We start from the raw sequence: 19,351 nt of genomic DNA, 5'->3' as shown, positions 1-19,351 counted from the left end.
CCTCCTTCTCCTCCTCCTCCTCCTCCTCTTCTTCTTTTTTTGTTAAAAAGGTGAATAGTTAGGAATGGCAGGTTAAGGGAATGAGGGTGTCAAGTTCTCAAGACCGCTTCCTGCTGACCTGTTGGGCGTCAGCCATCTTTGGGGGAACCTGAGAACACATCCTGGGTAGCTGGTTGTTTCGCTGCAGTGCTTAGAGAGCTGGATCCAAGCTGAGAGGTTGTGGAGGAATGTTTTACCTAGAGTCCTCCAGCTTCACTGTAACTGGTTAAAACTTAACAGGTTTTTTATGTTTGTTAGCTTTTGTTAATTTAAAATAGATTTCTATAACCTTAATATTTTTTTTATCAGAGATCACTGTTCTTTCCCTATCATTTCTTTTTTCTTGGGACTCTTCAGTTTCTTTGTTTCCTGTGGGTGTCTCCCCTCCTTCTTTCTGATATATTTGCATCTGAGTCGTTGTTCTGAGAATCGCAGCACACATTCTTGGGTGATGCCACTGGTAAATGTGGCAGTGACTTTGCAGATGAGGAGCTGTTCTCTGATACCATGTCTCCAGCATCCAAGTAGATGGCAGTCACTTGACTGCAGAGCTGCCTTTGCTCCTGCTGTGTGCTGTCACCTGTGCTGCCTCATCCTCTCTTGCAGTGACAGCTTCACCCTCAGAGCCCTGGCCTCTGCGGTTTATGGTCCCTGAGGTTATTGTGGCTGCTGCCTTTTCCACACAGGGCTGCCTTATTCTCTTCCAGCGGAGAAGCGGAAATGAAGCCCCCTCATGTACCATACGATGATTTAACTGCAGGATATACGCCTATTTTCACTCCTTGAATGTTCCTGCCTGGTTAGAGTTTAGAGTCATGCATCTCCCCAGATGACATGAATTATTTGATACCAGAAGTTACTTTGTGGGTTTTGTTGAAATGTATGAAAATATTGTTAGAAGGAAAAAAATGCCAGAGTATAAGTTAGATTACTCCCCACTCCTCTTTGGCCCTCCTTTCCTCCTTCTGTTGCTTTCCCTGCTCTCCCCCCATTGCCCTCCTCCTTCCCCTTTTGCTCCTCTTTTCCTTCCATGCTGAGTCTTGAACCCAGGACCTGGAGTGTGCTGAACATTGTTCCACTATGGAGCTATACTCTCAGCCTCACTTGTTCTTTCTGGTTGTGGACTGGATGGATGCAGCTTTCTAAGGGTTTCTTAGACCTTAATTCTGTCTTTAGACACATGCTATTTATACCCAGGAAAAACCTGCTTCAGAAGTAGAAAATCGGGCTGGGCGGTAATGGTAGCACACCTTTAATCCCAGCACTTGGGAGGCAGAGACAGGTGGATCTCTGTGAGTTTGATGCCAGTCTAGTTTACAAGAGCTAGTTCCAGGAGAGGCACTAAAGCTACAGAGAAACAAACAAACAAACAAACAAAAAACCCTGAAAAACCACAAAAAAAGAAAAAAGAAGTAGAAAGTTAGCTAGGCAGCCTTTAATCCCAGCACTCAGGAAGCAGAGGCAAGTGGATCTCTGAGTTCGGGACCAGCCTGGTCTGCAGAACTGATTCTAGGACAGCCAGGAATACACAGAGAAACCCTGTCTTAAAAAGAAAGAAGGGAGAAGAACTGGAAAGTTGGGCCTGGGGCTGTAGCTCAGTTGAATGCTTGTGTAGCATGCACAAGGCCCTGGATTTGACACCCCGCAGGAGTTGTTCTCATTAGGGAGCTGTGTGAACAGCAGCTTATACACAGCTTCCAATGCTGTGCTGAGTAAATAGTATTCTCTGAGATGAGTTGTTGCCAGATTTGGAATAACGTGACCAAAGATCCAGAGTGAGGATTTTCTAAACCAAAATATGATGCTGGAGTTATTTACCTTTTCCTTTCTCTTTGGGTCTTCTAGAGGGGTATTTGATGCTTCCCTCAAAATGGCTGGCTTCTATGGATTGTACACCTGGCTGACACACACCATATTCGGCATCAATATTGTCTTCATACCATCAGGTAACTACCATATGCAGAATTTCCTGACTGTCTCGTTAAGGAAAGGTCGACTTTACATTAGAACTGCCCTCTTCCTCAGAGCGAAGATACCTAGCCTGGCGGCGTATAGCCCCAGCATCTGGAACCGTACCCTTTGCGTAGAAAGCCTTTTGCAAGTGCTTGTTGAATGAGGAAATGTCCTAGCAATTTGCACAACATTGGGCACATAGTTGGCACTCAACCAATTAATTGAACTAATTGGCAGGCAGTGAGCAATTTGTTGTCTCATGTCTCTGCTCCATGAGGCTACCTTCTCAGGGGCAGGCTGAATGCGTCTGGGTGAATAGAAGCAGCTGTGCCTGTTGTGATCTGTCCTGGGCTCAGCACCTTCATTCTGCAAGCACCACACAGGCAGAGGGCAGGCTGGTTCTCTATTCTTTGTTGGTTCAGAACCCCTTCCACTTTTGTCTTCTGTGTTTGTCATTGTTTCTTTAAGTATCTCTTCCTGCCTTCCACATTTGCCTCTGCTGTAACTTTTTTACTTTAGTTCGTTTCTCCCTCCTTATGTCCCCACAATTCATTCATGCTTCCTCCCAGTTGACTGTCTAGTAACCCACACTCTGATTGTTGTGCACCCTGAGACCACACGGAGCTATTGAGGTAGGCAATATATTGATGAAAGGTGATATATGGATGAAAACCAGTTTTTCAAGGTCACCTGAATGGTTAATGGTTGGATCTGCGTGGCTCTTAGTCTGAAGGGAGCCAAAGACAGGAGAGTACTTGGAATGGAGTGAGCTTGAAGTAAAGTCCTCTACTTACAGGGCGTTGTTGTATTAGTTACCTTTTTCTTTCCTTCCTTCCTTTCTTAAAGAATAAGAATTCAACCAGAGATTTAGAGTGACTTGAGTGTCAGGACATTTTGGTGAATGTTCTATGAGTATATTTATAGGACAGTAAGATTTAACATTTAAGAATAACATAAACTAGGGGCTAGAGAGATGGCTCTGAGCTTAAGAGCACTGGCTGCTCTTCCAGAGGACCTGGGTTCAATTCCCAGCACCCATGTAGCAGTTCACAGCTGTCTGTAAGTTCAGTTTCAGGGGATCTGATGCCCACATACAGACACAACAACATTACACAGAAAAAAATTAAAATACTTTGAAAAGAAAAGAACATTAGAAAAATTGATAACTTTTAAAATGAGTTGTTAGCTGGGCAGTGGTGGTGCATGCCTGTAATCCCAGCACTGAGGAGGCAGAGGCAGGTAGATCTCTGAGTTCAAGGACAACCTGATCTACAGTGAGTTCCAGGACAGCCAGGGCCACACAGAGAAACTGTCTTGACGCCCCTCCCACCCCCATAGTGAACTGTTATTTAACTAGAAAGATCAGTTAAACCAGCTCTACCAGCCCTCTAAAACTGAATCTTGTATTGTCTTACTTGTTTGGGTGAATTTTTTTTTCCCATAACAGGATTTCTCGTGTACCCTGGCTGTCCTGAAACTCACTCTTTAGACCAGGCTGGCCTCAGACTCAGAGAGATCTGCCTGCCTCTGCCTTCTGTATGCTGGGATCAAAGGCGTGAGCCACCAATGTCTGGCTCTTGGATGGCTTTTTAAGAGATGATTATTTTTTTTAAAGATTTATTTATTTATTATGTATACAACATTCTGCCTCCATGTATGCCCACACGCCAGAAGAGGGTGCCAGATCTCATTATAGATGGTTGTGAGCCACCATATGGTTGTTGGGAATTGAACTCAGGACCTCTGGAAGGGCAGCCGGTGCTCTTAACCACTGAGCAATCTCTCCAGCCCCCAAGAGATGATTATTTTTATTTTATGTGTGTGGATGTATTTCCATCACATGTGTGCAGTGCCTGCAGAGACCAAAGCATGTCATATCTGAAACAGGAGTTAGCAGTGACTTTGATTGCCCTGTGGGTTCTGGGAACCAAACTTGGGCCTCCAGCTGCAATGGGCTGTTTTTAGGGAGGGAGAGCCAGTGCCTGGGTTCTACTGTTTTGTTGCTGTTTTGCCAGTGACTTTGCTTTTCTTTTACTCTTGTATTAGCTTTGGCAGCAATCCTTGGAGCAGTGCCATTCCTGGGGACATACTGGGCCGCAGTACCTGCAGTCCTAGACTTGTGGCTGACACAAGGGCTAGGGTGTAAGGCCATCTTGCTCCTGGTCTTCCATCTCTTGCCGACATACTTTGTAGACACTGCGATCTACTCTGACATATCAGGGTAAGCATTCTCAAGTTCTTGCTAAGTCATAGAGTGTTTAGTTTTGGGAAGAGATGGGGAAGGACTAGTGGAAGAATTTTTCATTTGGGTAGCCTTTGTGATTTCTCTGACAGTGAAATTTGTATGTAGTATAATACTGCTATGATAGGGGTATGATTGTTATATAAGTATTTATAAAGCCACAAGTTAAGACAAAATTATGCATATGGTTTGATTTTTGTGGCATTTGGCCTACGAGGGAAATATTACCAGAGATACCTAAAATATTTCAAATACAGCAAAGAGTTAGTAGATATTTTGGTGCTGCCTTGCCTTTGTAGAAAATGATTATGCAGTTGTGCATCTGCAAATTCCAACCTAATGTGAGTTACAGCGTGTTCTAATGCCTGTGCTCTCTTGAGATGCTATGTCTGTATGGACACGGCTTCAGCTTCAACCGCATCAAACTTTGCTGATACCATAAAGATCTATCCTGTGTTTTGGTCTCTGTATAGAGATTGCATCCCATCCTCAATCAGGTTATCACGTAGACATGTGTCCAGATTTCACATTGTTCATTATTGTCTCGGTCCCAACCAAGTGGATTTTCATCATTCTGACTTAAATTTCAGAATATGGCCTGTGAAACCCACCCAAAACAGCTAATATATTTATTATCTTCATTTTTATAATGATTATTGTTTGGAGAAAGGAGCTCACTGTGTAGCTCAGATAGAGCTCCCAATTCACAATCCTCCTGTCTCAACTTTCTAAGTTCTGTAGTTCCAGCTCGGACTCACATCTGGCCTCACTCGGTATGCTGTCAGTAAACAAAAGATCCGGTGAGGTTGAGTGCCTGTGGAGTGGGAATGGGGAGGAGGCATGGTGATGCACACCTTTAGTACCAGCTCTTAAAGATGCAGAGGCTGGGGGATGATCCTGTGAGTTCAAAGTCAGCCTGGGTTATCTAGCCAGTTTGAGGCCATCCAGGGCTCCATAGTGACACTCTGTCTCAAGAACAAAACCTAAAAGCCAACTGGACAGGGCCTCAGCTTCTAGAAACAGCTGTCTTCAGTTATTTTAAGTTTTCTGAAATTAAGTTGTGTGGTGACTTATTTCTTCTCAAATAAAGTTGGAAATTAATGTAGAGCAGTGTAGAAGCCCCATTGAAGCAGAGTGAAACGAAACAGGAAACTCCCAATCCTCCCCATGGGGGATTTATATGCCTACAGCTTGAGAGGGAAAAGCAAAAGTATCAGCCTGGGTCTGTGATCCTAGCGTTCAGGAATCAGAATCAAGACGATTGCCAGTTGCAGGCCCACTTGAGCTACATACCAAGATCCTGTCTCAACATCAAAAACAGAGCCTGGAGCTGTAGAATTGTCTCCATGGATAAGACTGTGTAGTCTTCTTCCAAGGGACTGGACTTTGGTTCCCAGCACCTACACTGAGCAGCTCACAACTGTCTGTATCTGCAATTCTGGGAATCCAAGTTCCTCTTCTCACACGCAGCCGTACAACACACACACACACACACACACACACACACACACACACACACACACACACGAATGTAAAAATTCTGAAACAACACTTGGGAGGCAGAGGCAGGCGGATCTCTGTGAGTTCGAGGCCAGCCTGGTCTACAAGGGCTAGTTCAGGACAGGCTCCCAAAGCTAGAGAAACCCCAAGACCCCAAAAAAAAAAAAAAAAAAAAAAAACTGAAACAAAAACCAAAAACAAGCCCAACAGAAACAAAACCTGTCTTAGTGGTGCCCAGTTGTAATCCCAGCACTTGAGAGGCATAGGCAGGAAAGTAACCAAAAGTTCAAAGCCATTTGTTTTACATTGCAAGCTACAGGTGAGTTAGGGCAACAGGATGACACCCTGCCTCAAAACAGCCAACCATAGAACCAATACTGTGCTTTCAAAAATGAGGTCCAAACAGTATATGATTTATACTTATGCTCCATGTATTTAAACTTTGCTGTAAATTTTTTATATTAAGGGTTATAGTTATAATTTAAGATTTGTTTGTGATTTTCTCATAAATATTTGATCAACATTATTAGGACATGAGAAGTTTATTGTAAATTACATCTGTATTTAGTAACTTATTTGTTATTTTTGTACATTGGTGTTTTGCCTGTATGTATATCTGTGTGAGGGTGTCAGATCTTGGAGTTACAGACAGTTGCGAACTGTCATGTGGTTTCTGGGAATTGAACCTGGGACCTCTGGGAGAGCAATCAGTGCTCTTAAGTGCTGAGCCATCTCTCCAGCCCTAAATTATATTTTTAATTAAGCTTTTATTTAAAAAATCCTCCTTTCCCCACTCTAAGCCTTAAGAATGTCCGATAACAATTTTCTCCAAACATATTGGTTAGGGGAAGTCTACTTGACCTTTGTGGGCCACTGCTCTGAATCTCTTTTTGAAAGAAGGAAGAGAGTTAAATTATGAACATTATGCTTTTGTTTCCTGAAGGCTGGCTGACCACAGTATGTGTTTGTAAACTGTAATATATTATCAAACATCCTTCCTACGTATTTAATTATTTACCCTCATTAAAATGTTCCACTCATTTGTGTTATTTAAAAACTTGAAACAAACAGACCGTGACCAGTTCTTCATCCCTCTTGCGTCAGTGGTCAGGGCTTATCTCTGCTGTGCTGCTGTATCTGGCTCACTCCATCCCATCGTGCCAGCGATGCTGTGATAAGCTTCAGACAGTTATGACTCCTGGGAAATAAAATCTTGGGCTTTGTTGACAGATGCCTTCCTTATGTGGCCCTTTATTACACCTGTGGTAACCATGTTTTAGAAGGTTGCCAAAGGTCTAAACTGAGAATAGACATATTGATGTTACTATTTTCACAGCTATAATTATGTTTTATTAAAGACGCCATAGTTAGTTGAATGCATGCTGAATTATGCTCACTGTTGTACTTGAAGTAACCTAGTGGGCATCTTAGGTCACCAGTCTTCAGCCAGCAGAAATCTTCAGGGAGCCATGTGGAATGTATAGACTACCTGATGACAGCGAGTCCTGTAAGAAAAGGCAGATGTCACTCATTGCTACATACAAAGAAAATCCTTGTTTCTCAATGTTATTACACTGTTCTTGATTCTGCATTGACGTAATCCGAAGAAAGCTAGCAGTGCAATAAAGCCTGAAATAGCAGGGAACTAACATTGTATTGGAGAGTCCTTGGGGTTTACTCCACAGCTGGAATAGCAGGGAACTAACGTTGTATTGGAGAGTCCTTGGGGTTTACTCCACAGCTGGCGCGCATTAGAAGTTGCATGAGCTGGTGTGTTCTTTGTTCCAGAGGAGGCCATCCTTACCTGACTGGCTTAGCGGTGGCTGGCGGAGCGTACTACCTGGGCCTGGAAGGAGCCATCATTGGGCCCATACTTCTCTGCATACTTGTGGTTGCTTCCAATATCTACAGTGCCATGCTAGTGAGTCCTACGAATTCAGTGCCCACACCAAATCAGACACCTTGGCCTGCTCAGACTCAGAGGTGAGTTCAGCAGCATGGTGGCAACCACGGTAAACATAGACATAGACTGCCCTGTCTCTGTTTTCAGTGATGACCTGCATCTAGACTCATCAGAGCACTCGTTAGCCATGCAACATAGTTCATCAGTCCTCAGGTTTTCCAGTGCATTCTCAACATCAGATATTCGACTTATTGATAGTCTGACTGTAGTCACTTCAGAATGGTTTTGAACACTGTCTAAAGTGTACTGTGTACTGCTCTTGAGGCAGGCCTTGTTTGGTCAGTGTTTCTACCTGTATTACTCACGAATCATTGTATTTTCCTTCACTCATTCTTTTTCATTGTTTTCTGGCATTCTGGTGTATGAATATAGCAGTCTTGTTTTTCAGTGTGGTATTGAAAGGCATTAGATAGCTGTCATTTTATGGCTGTTAAAAGACAGGATTCTGTTAGTTATCTGGCATGTATATCCTGGTGGTTGTGAATTATATTCCACTTGCTTGTATACCTAGAAGAGAAATGTCTACTGTGTATCAGGTTTAGTGTTGAAAACTTGGAACGTAACCCAGGTGCGTTGGCTCATTCATGCCTGTGACCTCAATGTTTGGGAGGCAGAGGCGGGCAGATTATCAGTTCCAGCCCTCTGACAGCAGCTCAGGCAGCATAGTAACACTGTTCTAGAATCAAACAGTGATTACAAAATGGATTTTGTGTGTAAAGTTTGTGCCTATACAGACTAGCAACAGTTTGAGAATAAAAAATTTTAAACTTCTAGACATTTTGTTATGTTTTCCAGCTTGTCTTCAGTGGGAAAGCAATCTTTCTGTGTTGTTGTATATTCTGGTGTATTTGAGTACTCTAACTGACAAGTCGGTTCTGACGGTCCACTTACACTTTTATATTACTGTGTAAAATCCTTTTAAAGTGTGGTCCTGTTCTTTTTGTTTTAAATTTCATATCTCTTGAATCGAACACAATGGTTCCTCAGAAGCCTATTAGAGCTAATAGTTTTGTTTTGTTTTGGATTTTTTTTTTATTGTTGTTTGTTTGTTTGGAGACAGGATCTATGTCACTGTGTAGCCCTGGCTGGCCTGGAATTCAAAGATCTACCTGCCTCTAACCTCCAAATGCTAGGGTTAAAGGCGTGTGTCACTACACCCTCATTTAATGCACTCTTTTAATGATGGCTAAGAAAAGTCAGTTTCCTCAAAAAGAGTAGAACACAGAGACCTAGGGGACTGACAAAGGAGTCATCAGCTGGGGCTGCCAACACTAGAACTAGACCTTTTCTTCCCCCTCCCTTCTCCTCTCCCGTCTTCCTCTCCCCTCCCTTCCCCTCTCCTTGCTTCCCTAGAGGCAGTCGCGCTGTGGCTCTCAGCCCCACTGAAGTACTACCGCATCACTTTGCTTTCTCATTTAATAGCGGGTGCTATAGCTGGTGTCTGCCTAGTGAAGGGTAGCTTCTTCAGAGCACCAGAGGGACAATCACAGATTTTGTTAATGTTTTGCTGTTAATTTTTGGGGGGAGGTCTTCTAATTATTTTTAATCTATAAAGCAAGAGGTTTTTTGTTTGTTTGTTTATTTATTTATTTATTTTTGGAATTTTCGAGACAGGGTTTCTCCGTAGCTTTTGGTTCCTGTCCTGGAACTAGCTCTTGTAGACCAGGCTGGCCTCGAACTCACAGAGATCCACCTGCCTCTGCCTCCCGAGTGCTGGATTAAAGGCGTGCGCCACCACCGCCCGGCTAGCAAGAGTTATTTTAAGATGAAACAGAAGAAACCAAGGTAGAGACAAGAGTCCTGTTTTTCTTCTCCTGGAAGTCGGATGTTGTATCATCAAGTGGGGAGTGCTGGGAAAGACGATGCAGGGGTCCATAGATAACCACCGTTGTTTCCTTCATGCTTGTTGACGGTGCTTACTTTGAAAAACAGAGCTTTAGCTTTTCCCTGTGCAAATGGTGTCAGGTAATGAAGGTGTTTGGGTTTTGGCTCATGTTAAAAGTGAGACACTGAAGCTGTCGCTGCGGTGTTAAGGGACTTACATGACAAGTCCATTGCCTGTGCAGCCCTCGATGGCTGTGATTTTTTTGGTCCCTTTTGTGGGGTGATTGAGTTCTCACAGATCATCAGCTCTGGTTGGAGGTAGCAAGCCCAGCTGCAGCCAGGAGCAGGGAAGGGCCGATGTGCTGCTGGTCCAGAGATCTGCTGTAGGCGTGATACCCTGTGCCAGTACATAGCTCACTTGCATCTCTGCCTGTTGTTCCTAGTCCAAAAACTTTCCTGTCTCCAGAGAGAAGAAATTAATTTTTGCCAAGGAGTGAGGAGGAAGGGACAGATGCTTGGTGTGGCAGACGGTGGGGGCGATGGAGGGCAAGGTGCTGTCTTGGACTTTCCTAGCAGATGAGCAGCGATTCATTGCTTCGCTCCACCCTCCCCTCTCATAGTTAGCTCATAGTTATACTTCTGAGCCTTATAGGGGATTTTGCTGGGTGAATTCAGGTTGTTTTAGGCTCCTTCTACTACTGGCCTGGAATTTCTGCTTTTCAGGAATGGCCGAGTCCCAGTGGTTGCCTGTTGGATTCTCCCCACCAACTCCCAGCTGTTCATGGGTGCTTGTTCTGACATTCAGTGTTGGATGCACTGCTCCTGTAGTGTGCAGTTTTAAATGGCTGTTTAAGTAGTAACACACATGACACTTGTAACATTTATTGAAACTTACTGTGTGCTGAATCCCATAATAAAAACTTTGTATGTTTTTTTTTTGAGGCAAGGTCTCTCTATGTAGCCCCAGTTGGCTGGAACTCACTGAGATCAATCTGTCTCCACTCCTGAGTTCTGGGATTAAAGACATATACCAGGCCTGGCTCTGCAGGTTCTGTTCTGAACCCATCAGTGCTTCCCCTGGTGCTTAGATGAAGAAGTTTAGAGACGTTAAGTTGCCCTTTGGTCACATAGTTCCAAGCATGCAAGCTGACCTGTTTCAGCTAATGTCTTTGCCTTTGTTTGTCCTAAATGCTCTGTGTCCCAGAACAGAGGAACCATGCGAAGCACCTCCTTTTCTTGGCCAGGAGGCAGCATTGAATAGTAAATCACCAGGCTAACCATAGTCAGCCACAGTGTTAATCTTAGTTTGTACATCTTTGTCCTTCAGGCAGACTTTTCATTCATAAATGAGAGAAATGATCAGTTATGTTTCATTCAGACTTACAGATTTCTTTAAAACTTTTAAAGATGTCAAAGGATAAATTAATCTATAGAATTTTAGAAATGCTTATAGATTATTAGTTGTAAAAACATTTTTTTGGCGTTTTTTCAAAATTACTACCTGAGTCCCTATTTGTTGGAGAAAGCTTTTAGCTGACTTTGTTTATCTTCAAATTTGAACACACAAACTTGGACAACACTCTAAGAACTAGTTACATAAATTGCTACTTGCAGCAATGGTTCTGGCAATGGAGGGGAGTGCACTCCCACCCCCATGCACTCATGCATTGTTAGGACTCTAGTGGATAGAGCCTGGGGATCTGCCAAATACAGTGCTCAGAAATATGGACAGTGTCACTATTGCTAAATGTCAGTACAAGATGGATGTAACTCTTTGTTGTTTGACCCTTTTAAAAGATGATAACAGAAGTATTTAAGGAGACTTTTGTTGCAGTGTTCAGTCTGTCACTGTGTTTTTGTATTCGTGGTGGATTTAGTCTTACAACATGAAAACTTTCAAAGCCTTGGGCTCTATAGTTCTCGTGTTCTGAGGGCGGGAGGCTTAGGTCACTCACCGTTTCTGAGAGCGCCTCCAGACAGCTGAGCATCTGTGAGTGCAATGTCTCTTCTGCAATATTACCTGTGTTCCTCTTGACCTTGAAGGACTTTGTGCTTTGTACTAGAAGGTTAGGCTTCAGTTTATTCCTACTCTTCCAAATCCTGTGTGTCTGCGTGGACTGAAAATGCTTAAAGCTAAAGGAGTCGAGGAGGAGGTTGTAGGACTGTGGAATTGTTTTTGAAGTTAGATTTGCTTTTAAGGCTGTTAAGGAAAAAACCTTGTGCTGTGCGTGGTTTGTTCACACTGCTGCCTGGACTCAGCACACTTAAGCCTGTGTTGTCTTTTGGTTCTGTTTTTAATGAAAATGTTGAGCGCTTCGTGATAACTGATGGATGATTTGCTATAAAAACAAAATTAACTTTACTTGACTTTGAGGAAAGTGATCTAGAAAGGAACGGTGCTATAACATCCTCTGTTTATATGGTCAGAGACTAAATGTAAGTTGGAAATTGCTCTTTGAGGGCCTGGAGAGATGACATAGTAGTTTAGGACTATTTGTTGTTCTTGTAGAGGACCTTCTTTTTAGGTCCGAATGGTACCTACAGCCATCTGGAACCCTAGTTCTAGGGAATTGGATACTCTCTTCTGAACACCAGACATGCACATGAGGCATGCACTCAAAGCTCTCAAATTTGCTTTAGTTTGAAAAACGCCAGTGTTTTAGGGTCCAATGTCTTTTGTCTTCCTCCCTGGTGGTTCTGTTAAGGAGTAGTATGGTTTCTCTAGATGACTGCTAACAAACTGTCCATATATATCTCACTTCAGGCAAGTTTGCCTCAGTAGGAACAATGCCAATAATAAAACCCTCTCACCCATCACCAGCTGATCTCAAAACAATGTAAAGAAGATGGAAGGGTTTTTTTTTTCTTGTTTAAAAGAAGTCCAAAGGGTCATTCATTGCAGGTCTAATGTGTTAAACAAATGCCAAGCCCAGTCTCTCTCCATCAAAAGGCTGTGGCTTTCTAAGGTGGATACTGGAGCTCGTGTCCCTTGATAAGCTCTGACCTGCCCATTTGACTGTCCGAAAGCACCTCAGCTTTGCGTGGTGATATTGTGACTCAGGCCAGTCAGTCATATCAAGGACTGTTTAGCCACCACTGTCCTAAAGTAGAAACCTTTGTTCAGCACACCTTTCTACCCAGTCCAGATACCAGCTGACACTGGCAGTGTTCGCTTAGCTTGTCTGATGGAGGACAGCAATAGTAGGTGATAAAATGCCGTCCCACATCTGCCTGAAGCTCTGCCTGCAGCAGGGCTTGGGTTCTGTGCTGCTCCAGGGATTCTACTTCCTAACAGGAGGCTAGTCACTCAGCAGTTAATCCAGGCTGCAACTTAATCTCTCTAATATCATCATGTGTATTTTCCAGCTAGTTAGAAGCTCTAAGAGCCAAACCACTGCCCAAAGTTGCATAACACTTCTCTGACCATCCTGTTAGCCAAAATTCAGTCACATAGCCATATGTGGTTCCGTAAGTCTAGGGAAGTCTTTTGGATAAAAGATAATGGACTTAGCCCTAAACTGGGCTTTTGTTTGTAAAGAATACGGGCTCACTAGTAGATTTTGAAACAATCTTGTGAAAATACTAAAATCAGTCATTGGACTCTCTTCTGCCCTCTTAGAGGTTATGAAATAACGCAGTGCTATATGGTGGCTGGTTCCAGGCTTGCCCTCCCTCCTTGCTTCTAATTTTTCTCTTCGTGGTTTTACTGTCCCTGCGCCTTTCCAAACCAAAACTGACCCTTCTGTCTTCTTTTTTAGGACTTTCCGTGACATCTCTGAAGATCTGAAATCTTCAGGAGAATGACACGGCTTTGCTGCAGTGACTTCTCTGGGGAGTTCCTCCTGACGGTGACTGCTCCCAGGTGTGGCCTCTTCTGTCAGCTGTGTCTGCCAGGCAGGGGCACCCAGAAAAGAAGCAGAAGCCTCCCAGCCTTACACGCAGAACACCAAGTGAGAGTGGACTTGCTCTAGGCTGCTTTGCATTTTAAACACAGCTTGAGTTGAAAGCTCTGTTCGCTCACAGCTCATGCTAAGATGGCTTGAAAAGTTTCAGTTCATGCACTGGTACCGAGGCTTGAAACTGCCCTCTCGATTGTCTACTGCAGTGCGTATTTATAAAGTCTCCCTAAGGATTCTGAAATACCCGCTGTTAAAGGTATATTCACTGTAATTTTCCTCCTGTGTTAGGAGCGCTTAGCCCCTTTTCAGTGACGAGGCTTTCACTTTCTTGTGTGGCTTAGTAAACAGGGAACATGCGTCTGATACCCTTTTAGAATAACATCTTCCCCTCCTTGGAGAACAAAGGGGTCTTCGGGGTAAAGCTGGGGTGTGTGTGCTGTGACCAGAGGAGAGGCAGTAAGAGTGGGGCTCGTCCTCCCTTCCTCCTCTTTGCCTCCTTTCAGTATTGCCAAACTTCTACAACGTTCCCGACCACATTGGATCTGGAGCTGCCGTGAATGAATACTAATGATGCCATGGACTCCGTGTGTTAGCTTTCTTCTTCTAACAGTTTCACAAGGAAAGATGCTCAGGTGGAGTGGTCCTCTGGTTTGTTGTGTGTGCCCCCAGTTCTTGACCTGGGACTCTATCAGTAAGTTACTTAGCAGCAGACTGTCACTTAGCACAGTGCCTTGCACACGTGACTCTAGATGAATGCTTGCTGAGTTAGACTGTAACTTTCTACCTATCTCAGATGTGACATAACCAGCATAGTGCTTTCCTTTTGCAGCCCTTTTGCATATAACTTCACATGCATTTCATCAGCTCCCTCAGCTTTGCATCCAGTGTCACACTGGACAGTGGCCAGCACAGAGCCACCCAGTGTTATAAGACTTGGTCTCCCATCTCCCGGCTTCACATCTGCACACTCTGTCGCAAAGCATCTCTTAGGACTTAAGCAGTTTCCCACTCCTGTGCCAGGTGTTGCCCTTCGTTCCTTACAAGTGAAAGAAAGCTTGTCCTGTTTCATGACATGGCCATGAGAGCCAGCTCCTCATGCAGTGCCCTTCCTAGCTCTTAAGTCACCAGCCCTGCCCGTGCCCCGAGAGAATAGGGAGCAGAAGGGATTTGTGCTGAAAATTTTTCTTGAAAGCATTTAAGACTAAAATTATTTTTTCTAAAACATCTAAGTTTATAAATTTATTTATGTCACAAGTAATACACCCCACATACTACAGTGTCCTGACTTGGCCATGAATAGCATAGCACATGCAGGTCTCCTGGTTGTTTCATGAATCCTTCAATATTTATGACCTATTATTCCATTACCTGTTAGATTTGGCCACTAAATCACCTATTGTTCTTTAATCAGTTGGTCATTTGCTCATTAACACGTTTCTTGAGTGTTAGTAAAGTCTAGGCACTGTGCCAGGGACTGTACAGGGTGTTCTGGGAGATAGGTCCTGAAAGCAGCCGTCCTCACCTTCAATGCCAGACAGATCATGCATCATTCTAAATCTGAAATTCTTGTATTAAAATGGCTGAAGAGAGAAACCAAGTTTCTGTTTCTTTACTATAACCTGTTAAGTTTATAGCTATAATTAGCACATACTCATAGAAGGCAATAAACACAGTTGTTTGTGTGCATATACAAATTATGTTGCTCCAATGTGCTTTTAAGCCATGTAAGAGCAAAATTGCAAAAACCTAGGTTTGAGCTAATTTATAGCTGTTGGTAGGGTAGTTCACAGTCTAAGTGTGAAGTTGTTTGAGGGAAGTTCTGAGCTTCCTAGATTAGTAGCAGCAGCCTAAGACCACACTGGAATTTTAGGGATAGAGGTCCCTGTAGCAGCACACCGTCCTAATCAGGACACTCAAACTCTCCATCGCTACAGTGAATTCAGGAGGTTGGAACTAGAAAAGCACCCTGGCACGTGTCACGCACAGGGAAGAGGTTTTACAGAATTTTTCTAGAATAGATAGAGAGCAGGTGGCATGACAAGGTGGGAGTTTTTAGCTTAAGTCTCTAACCTGCCCTGAAGAGTTTGCATCGGAATTTGATCTGGGAAGATGTTCCCCTAGGAACAGAGAGGGTATCTGTGCCAGGCATTTGTATGTGTGTGTGTTTGGGGTGTGTGTCTGTCTGTTTGTGTATAGAATGCAGTATGTTTATTTATGTGTGAGTGCTTGTAGAATGCATCCATGAAGCAAAAGTAGTTTCAGTGAAACTGAGGACAGAACTCTGTCATAGCATCTTGGATTCCACAGATATAGTAAGGGTTAGTTTCCAGTTCCTATTCTCTGACAGTTTTAAACTGAATGGGTACACAGGGAGCTGAGAAGCTGTGTGCACCCATCTGCTCCTGATTGTGAGAGAGCAGGTGCAGGGCTGGAAGCATAAATTGCATATGATAGACCTCCTGCCTGGATCCCACAGTCTTATTTTCAGATGTGATCTATGGGCTTCTTCAGCTGCCAGTGTTAGATAGTAAAACTGTGAGTCTCTACCCGTCTTCCCCAAGAGCTGACTGCTGACCTTTGGGCTCTGAGATGAGTCTGGGTTGGCTCTTGACTGTGGAAAGGTGCTGTGTGGAGACCCTGTGTCCAGACTCTGGCTCTGGGGATGGCAGCTGTGTGGACCAGTGTACAGGCGGGAAAGGACTTGCAGGGCTGCTCCTCTGGCTAACCTTGGCTACTCACCGAGCTTTTTCGGGACTTCTGCATTCCTCTAGTCCCCACTTTGGCTAGATGCCTGTTTCAGAAGTGTGACAAGAAGTGCTGGGAACACAAGGCTAATCAGGCTTGGACTAAAATACAGTCATGTAGGTGACTATCTAGAGATCTTAACCTAGTTTGTGAGGAATACATTCACGACTTCCCATATTCTGGTCCTGACCTTCCAGTATGTTCTGAGGGTCTCTCACAGCCTTTCCAAGTGTATCACAATATATATGACTTTGAGTACCCTCTTCACAGTGAAAATTGCTTATGGCAACAAACTTCCAAATTCTAGTTCCTGCAGAGAACAACTACTATTTATTTTCTATTTATTTATTTATTTTTATCAGTTTCTTGTTTGCTATTTTTGCCACTAAATGTGTTCATTTCATTAACTCACTAAGGTTTGGGAAAAACACCTCTCTGAAGCCACTAAGCAGCTTTCTTGACAACTTAAAAACACCTAAGAGAATTGTAGATGAGGATCCTTCTTAGCAGTCGCAGAATGTGGTGCTTGAATGGGCTGTTGTAATGAGAGGATGAGGTCGTTTTAGAGAAGGAAACAGGTTTGTGGGTAAGTTCTGGCACAGAGCCTGTTAGCAGCAGAATTCAGAGTGGAATGCAGATGCCCTTGCTCTCAGCTCACCTTCTGCTTCTCTTCCCTTTTCCTCAACCACTTTTGTCAAAAAAAAGAAGTTCTACATAGCAGTCGTTTACAGAATGAATAGTAAGAGAAAAACTGCTGAGAGAGGGGAGATTCCACGGTCAATTAAAATTCAGGAATGCTAAGTTATTTCCTTTCCCTGGGATGTCTGAGTTTCTGTTATGCCATGACACACTGTGAACTCAGGAGGGACATATTGTGTCACTGTATGTTATGTCCCTGTCCTTCTCCACCTTCCTCTGAGCATCTCAAAAGAGCAGGGTTCCTTTGATCAAGTTTACAGGTCTTGTGGAAGACGGCTGTTAGTGAGAATCCTGGCAGTGCCTATGTTACCGCAGTTCTAGGGGAAGGCCACAAGTCCTAGCCGTCTGCTGCCCAGAGCTGTGCTAGCAGGGAGGATGTTCTTTCCCACCTGTGGCCCACAAAATCAGTATTCAAGTTCTCCAAGAATCATTCAGTGTGCGGATGCACTAGTGATGCTGTTGCTGCATCTTAGCAATGCTTTTGTATGGCACTTTATAATTTTCTGGCACCTTTAGGTTCAGCCCTGTGAGGCAGACAGTATTACAGTCATTGTACAGATGAGGCACTGGAAACTCTAGAGAAGTTTGTTGTTGACCCCTTCTCTTCCCTTCCTCTCTCCTAAGTTTAGATCACAAAAGGATGGAGTCAGGATTTGGTTATAGAGTCTCTGACTCCAAGTCCAAAGTTCCTTTCTACTGGTCTTTCCTTCTAGCTTTATTTATACAGTGAAGGTATGGAAACAGACCCAACCGTGGTTTGGCTTATTGTGAAATATAAATGCTTTGGTTATTGGAGTGGCCCAGAAGTAACTCTTGCTGTAGCTGTCCTAGAGAAAACCCTTCTTTGTCCTTACAGTGTTACTTGTTCAGGTACCTGGATTGTACTTCAAATACTGTTTGATTGTGAAACTAAGATTAAACATATCCTTGTAATTATTTAACTCTGACAATGTATCACCGCTGCATTCTCAGGTGAAGGAAAGAAATGGTTTGACAGGAAAAATAGCATTCAAATGCAGCAGTAAATATCTTTTATTACACAAATGCTGTTTCTTAGCTTTAATTTGCTTTCACAAGTTACTGATGTAACATCTTTGTAAAATGTAAAATATTTATATTTTGAAATAAAGTCACAAATGTTGGATGAAACAGGTGATAAACAGCCTCTTTTTTTGTTGTTGTTTTTTGTTTTTAGGAATTTGATCTTTATCCACACTTTCCCTGTGTATCCTACCTTTGGCACCAGGATTCATACTGGCGCCGGTATTTTTGTTGCAGTTTGGTCATCTTACATGAGGGAAACTGTCTGGGGAGCGTACGTTTGCACCTTAAAGTGGCCAAAGGGTCCATAGCTGAGGCAGAAGTCCTCAGTGCACTGGAGAGAGGCAGACTTATAAAAAGTGGGAGGATGGTGGTTGAAGTTAAAGGCGCCTGGAGACTTGGCTCTTCCAGAGGACCCAAGTTGGATTCCTAACACCCATATTTGGCAGAATTGGAAGATGAGTTGAATTTAGGAACGCTTCTTTTTTAAACTCCTCCCCACCCCCCAGGATTTCTCTGTGTAACGGTCCTGGCTGTCCTGGAACTTTCTTTGTAGACCTGGCTGGTCTTGAACTCACAGAGATCCTCCTGCCTCTACCTCCCAAGTGCTGGGATTAAAGGCACACTGCAGCCACCACCACCCAGCAGGAGCTCTTCTTTTTAAGTTTTGCTATCTCCATTACCAGATGCTCACGCTGCTTTGGCAGATAAAGCTGAGCCCTGCAACTTTGCTTTCAACACTGGAAGTTGAGCCCATCAGTCTAACTTGATGGATGGAGAAAGCCGGTCTTAGATTCCATTTTGCTTCGGTAGGTGCTCATTAGCAGCTATGGTCCTTCAAAAATATTTTCTTGTGCTTCTCAGTCAGTTGCTTAAGTCTAGAATCCTCCCGAAGGTGCAGACTTCTGAAATCCTTCCTTGGCTTCGCTCCTGGAAACCGGAGGAAAAGTGCTGGCGATCCCTCTCATCACAGGAGTTGTGTATGAGGTCATGGTTGGGCTGAGAGAATGGATTCTTAGCCTTAAGTGACTTCAGTCAGAAATAGACACGATGTTTTAAGGAGCCATTAACACACTGCTAGTACTTGGCTAATATTAAAAATAATTGTAAAAAGTAGTTTTAAACAGTATTTATCAGTGCATATAACTTTTTAATTCTCTTGAAGGTGAATTCTAAAGATACTGCCTGCAAGATCCACTACCTTCTTGCTGAGTAGCAGGATACTTATGTGAATGTATTATCAAATGTTTAAACTCCGTGTAAGAGATGTATAATCAGAAAATAGGAGTGAAGCCGGGCGGTGGTGGCACACGCCTTTAATCCCAGCACTCGGGAGGCAGAGGCAGGCGGATCTTTGTGAGTTCGAGGCCAGCCTGGTCTACAAGAACTAGTTCCAGGACAGAAACCAAAAGCTACGGAGAAACCCTGTCTCGAAAATCCAAAAAA

The 19,351-nt window shown here is 43.5% G+C and overlaps 1 protein-coding gene across 3 annotated transcripts in view; it reads left to right on the top strand.

The window, feature by feature from the left end:
• Positions 1 to 18,013, top strand: part of Tmem245 (transmembrane protein 245) — a 76,334-nt gene extending 58,321 nt beyond the window's left edge. For all 3 annotated transcript variants that reach the window (XM_005362206.3, XM_005362205.3, XM_026786599.1), the window contains 4 exons: positions 1,885 to 1,985; positions 4,039 to 4,213; positions 7,523 to 7,717; positions 13,280 to 18,013. In XM_005362206.3, coding sequence (XP_005362263.1) covers positions 1,885 to 1,985; positions 4,039 to 4,213; positions 7,523 to 7,717; positions 13,280 to 13,325 — 517 coding nt within the window. In that variant the 3' untranslated portion in view covers positions 13,326 to 18,013. The remainder of the gene's footprint in view (positions 1 to 1,884; positions 1,986 to 4,038; positions 4,214 to 7,522; positions 7,718 to 13,279) is intronic.
• The last annotated feature ends 1,338 nt before the right edge of the window (positions 18,014 to 19,351 follow it).

Source organism: Microtus ochrogaster, linkage group LG5 (assembly GCF_000317375.1).
Source record: "Microtus ochrogaster isolate Prairie Vole_2 linkage group LG5, MicOch1.0, whole genome shotgun sequence".
In the NCBI taxonomy this organism is placed as follows: Eukaryota; Metazoa; Chordata; class Mammalia; order Rodentia; family Cricetidae; genus Microtus; species Microtus ochrogaster.
Note: the sequence above shows the minus strand (reverse complement) of the source record. Positions and strands in the feature narration are given on the sequence as shown.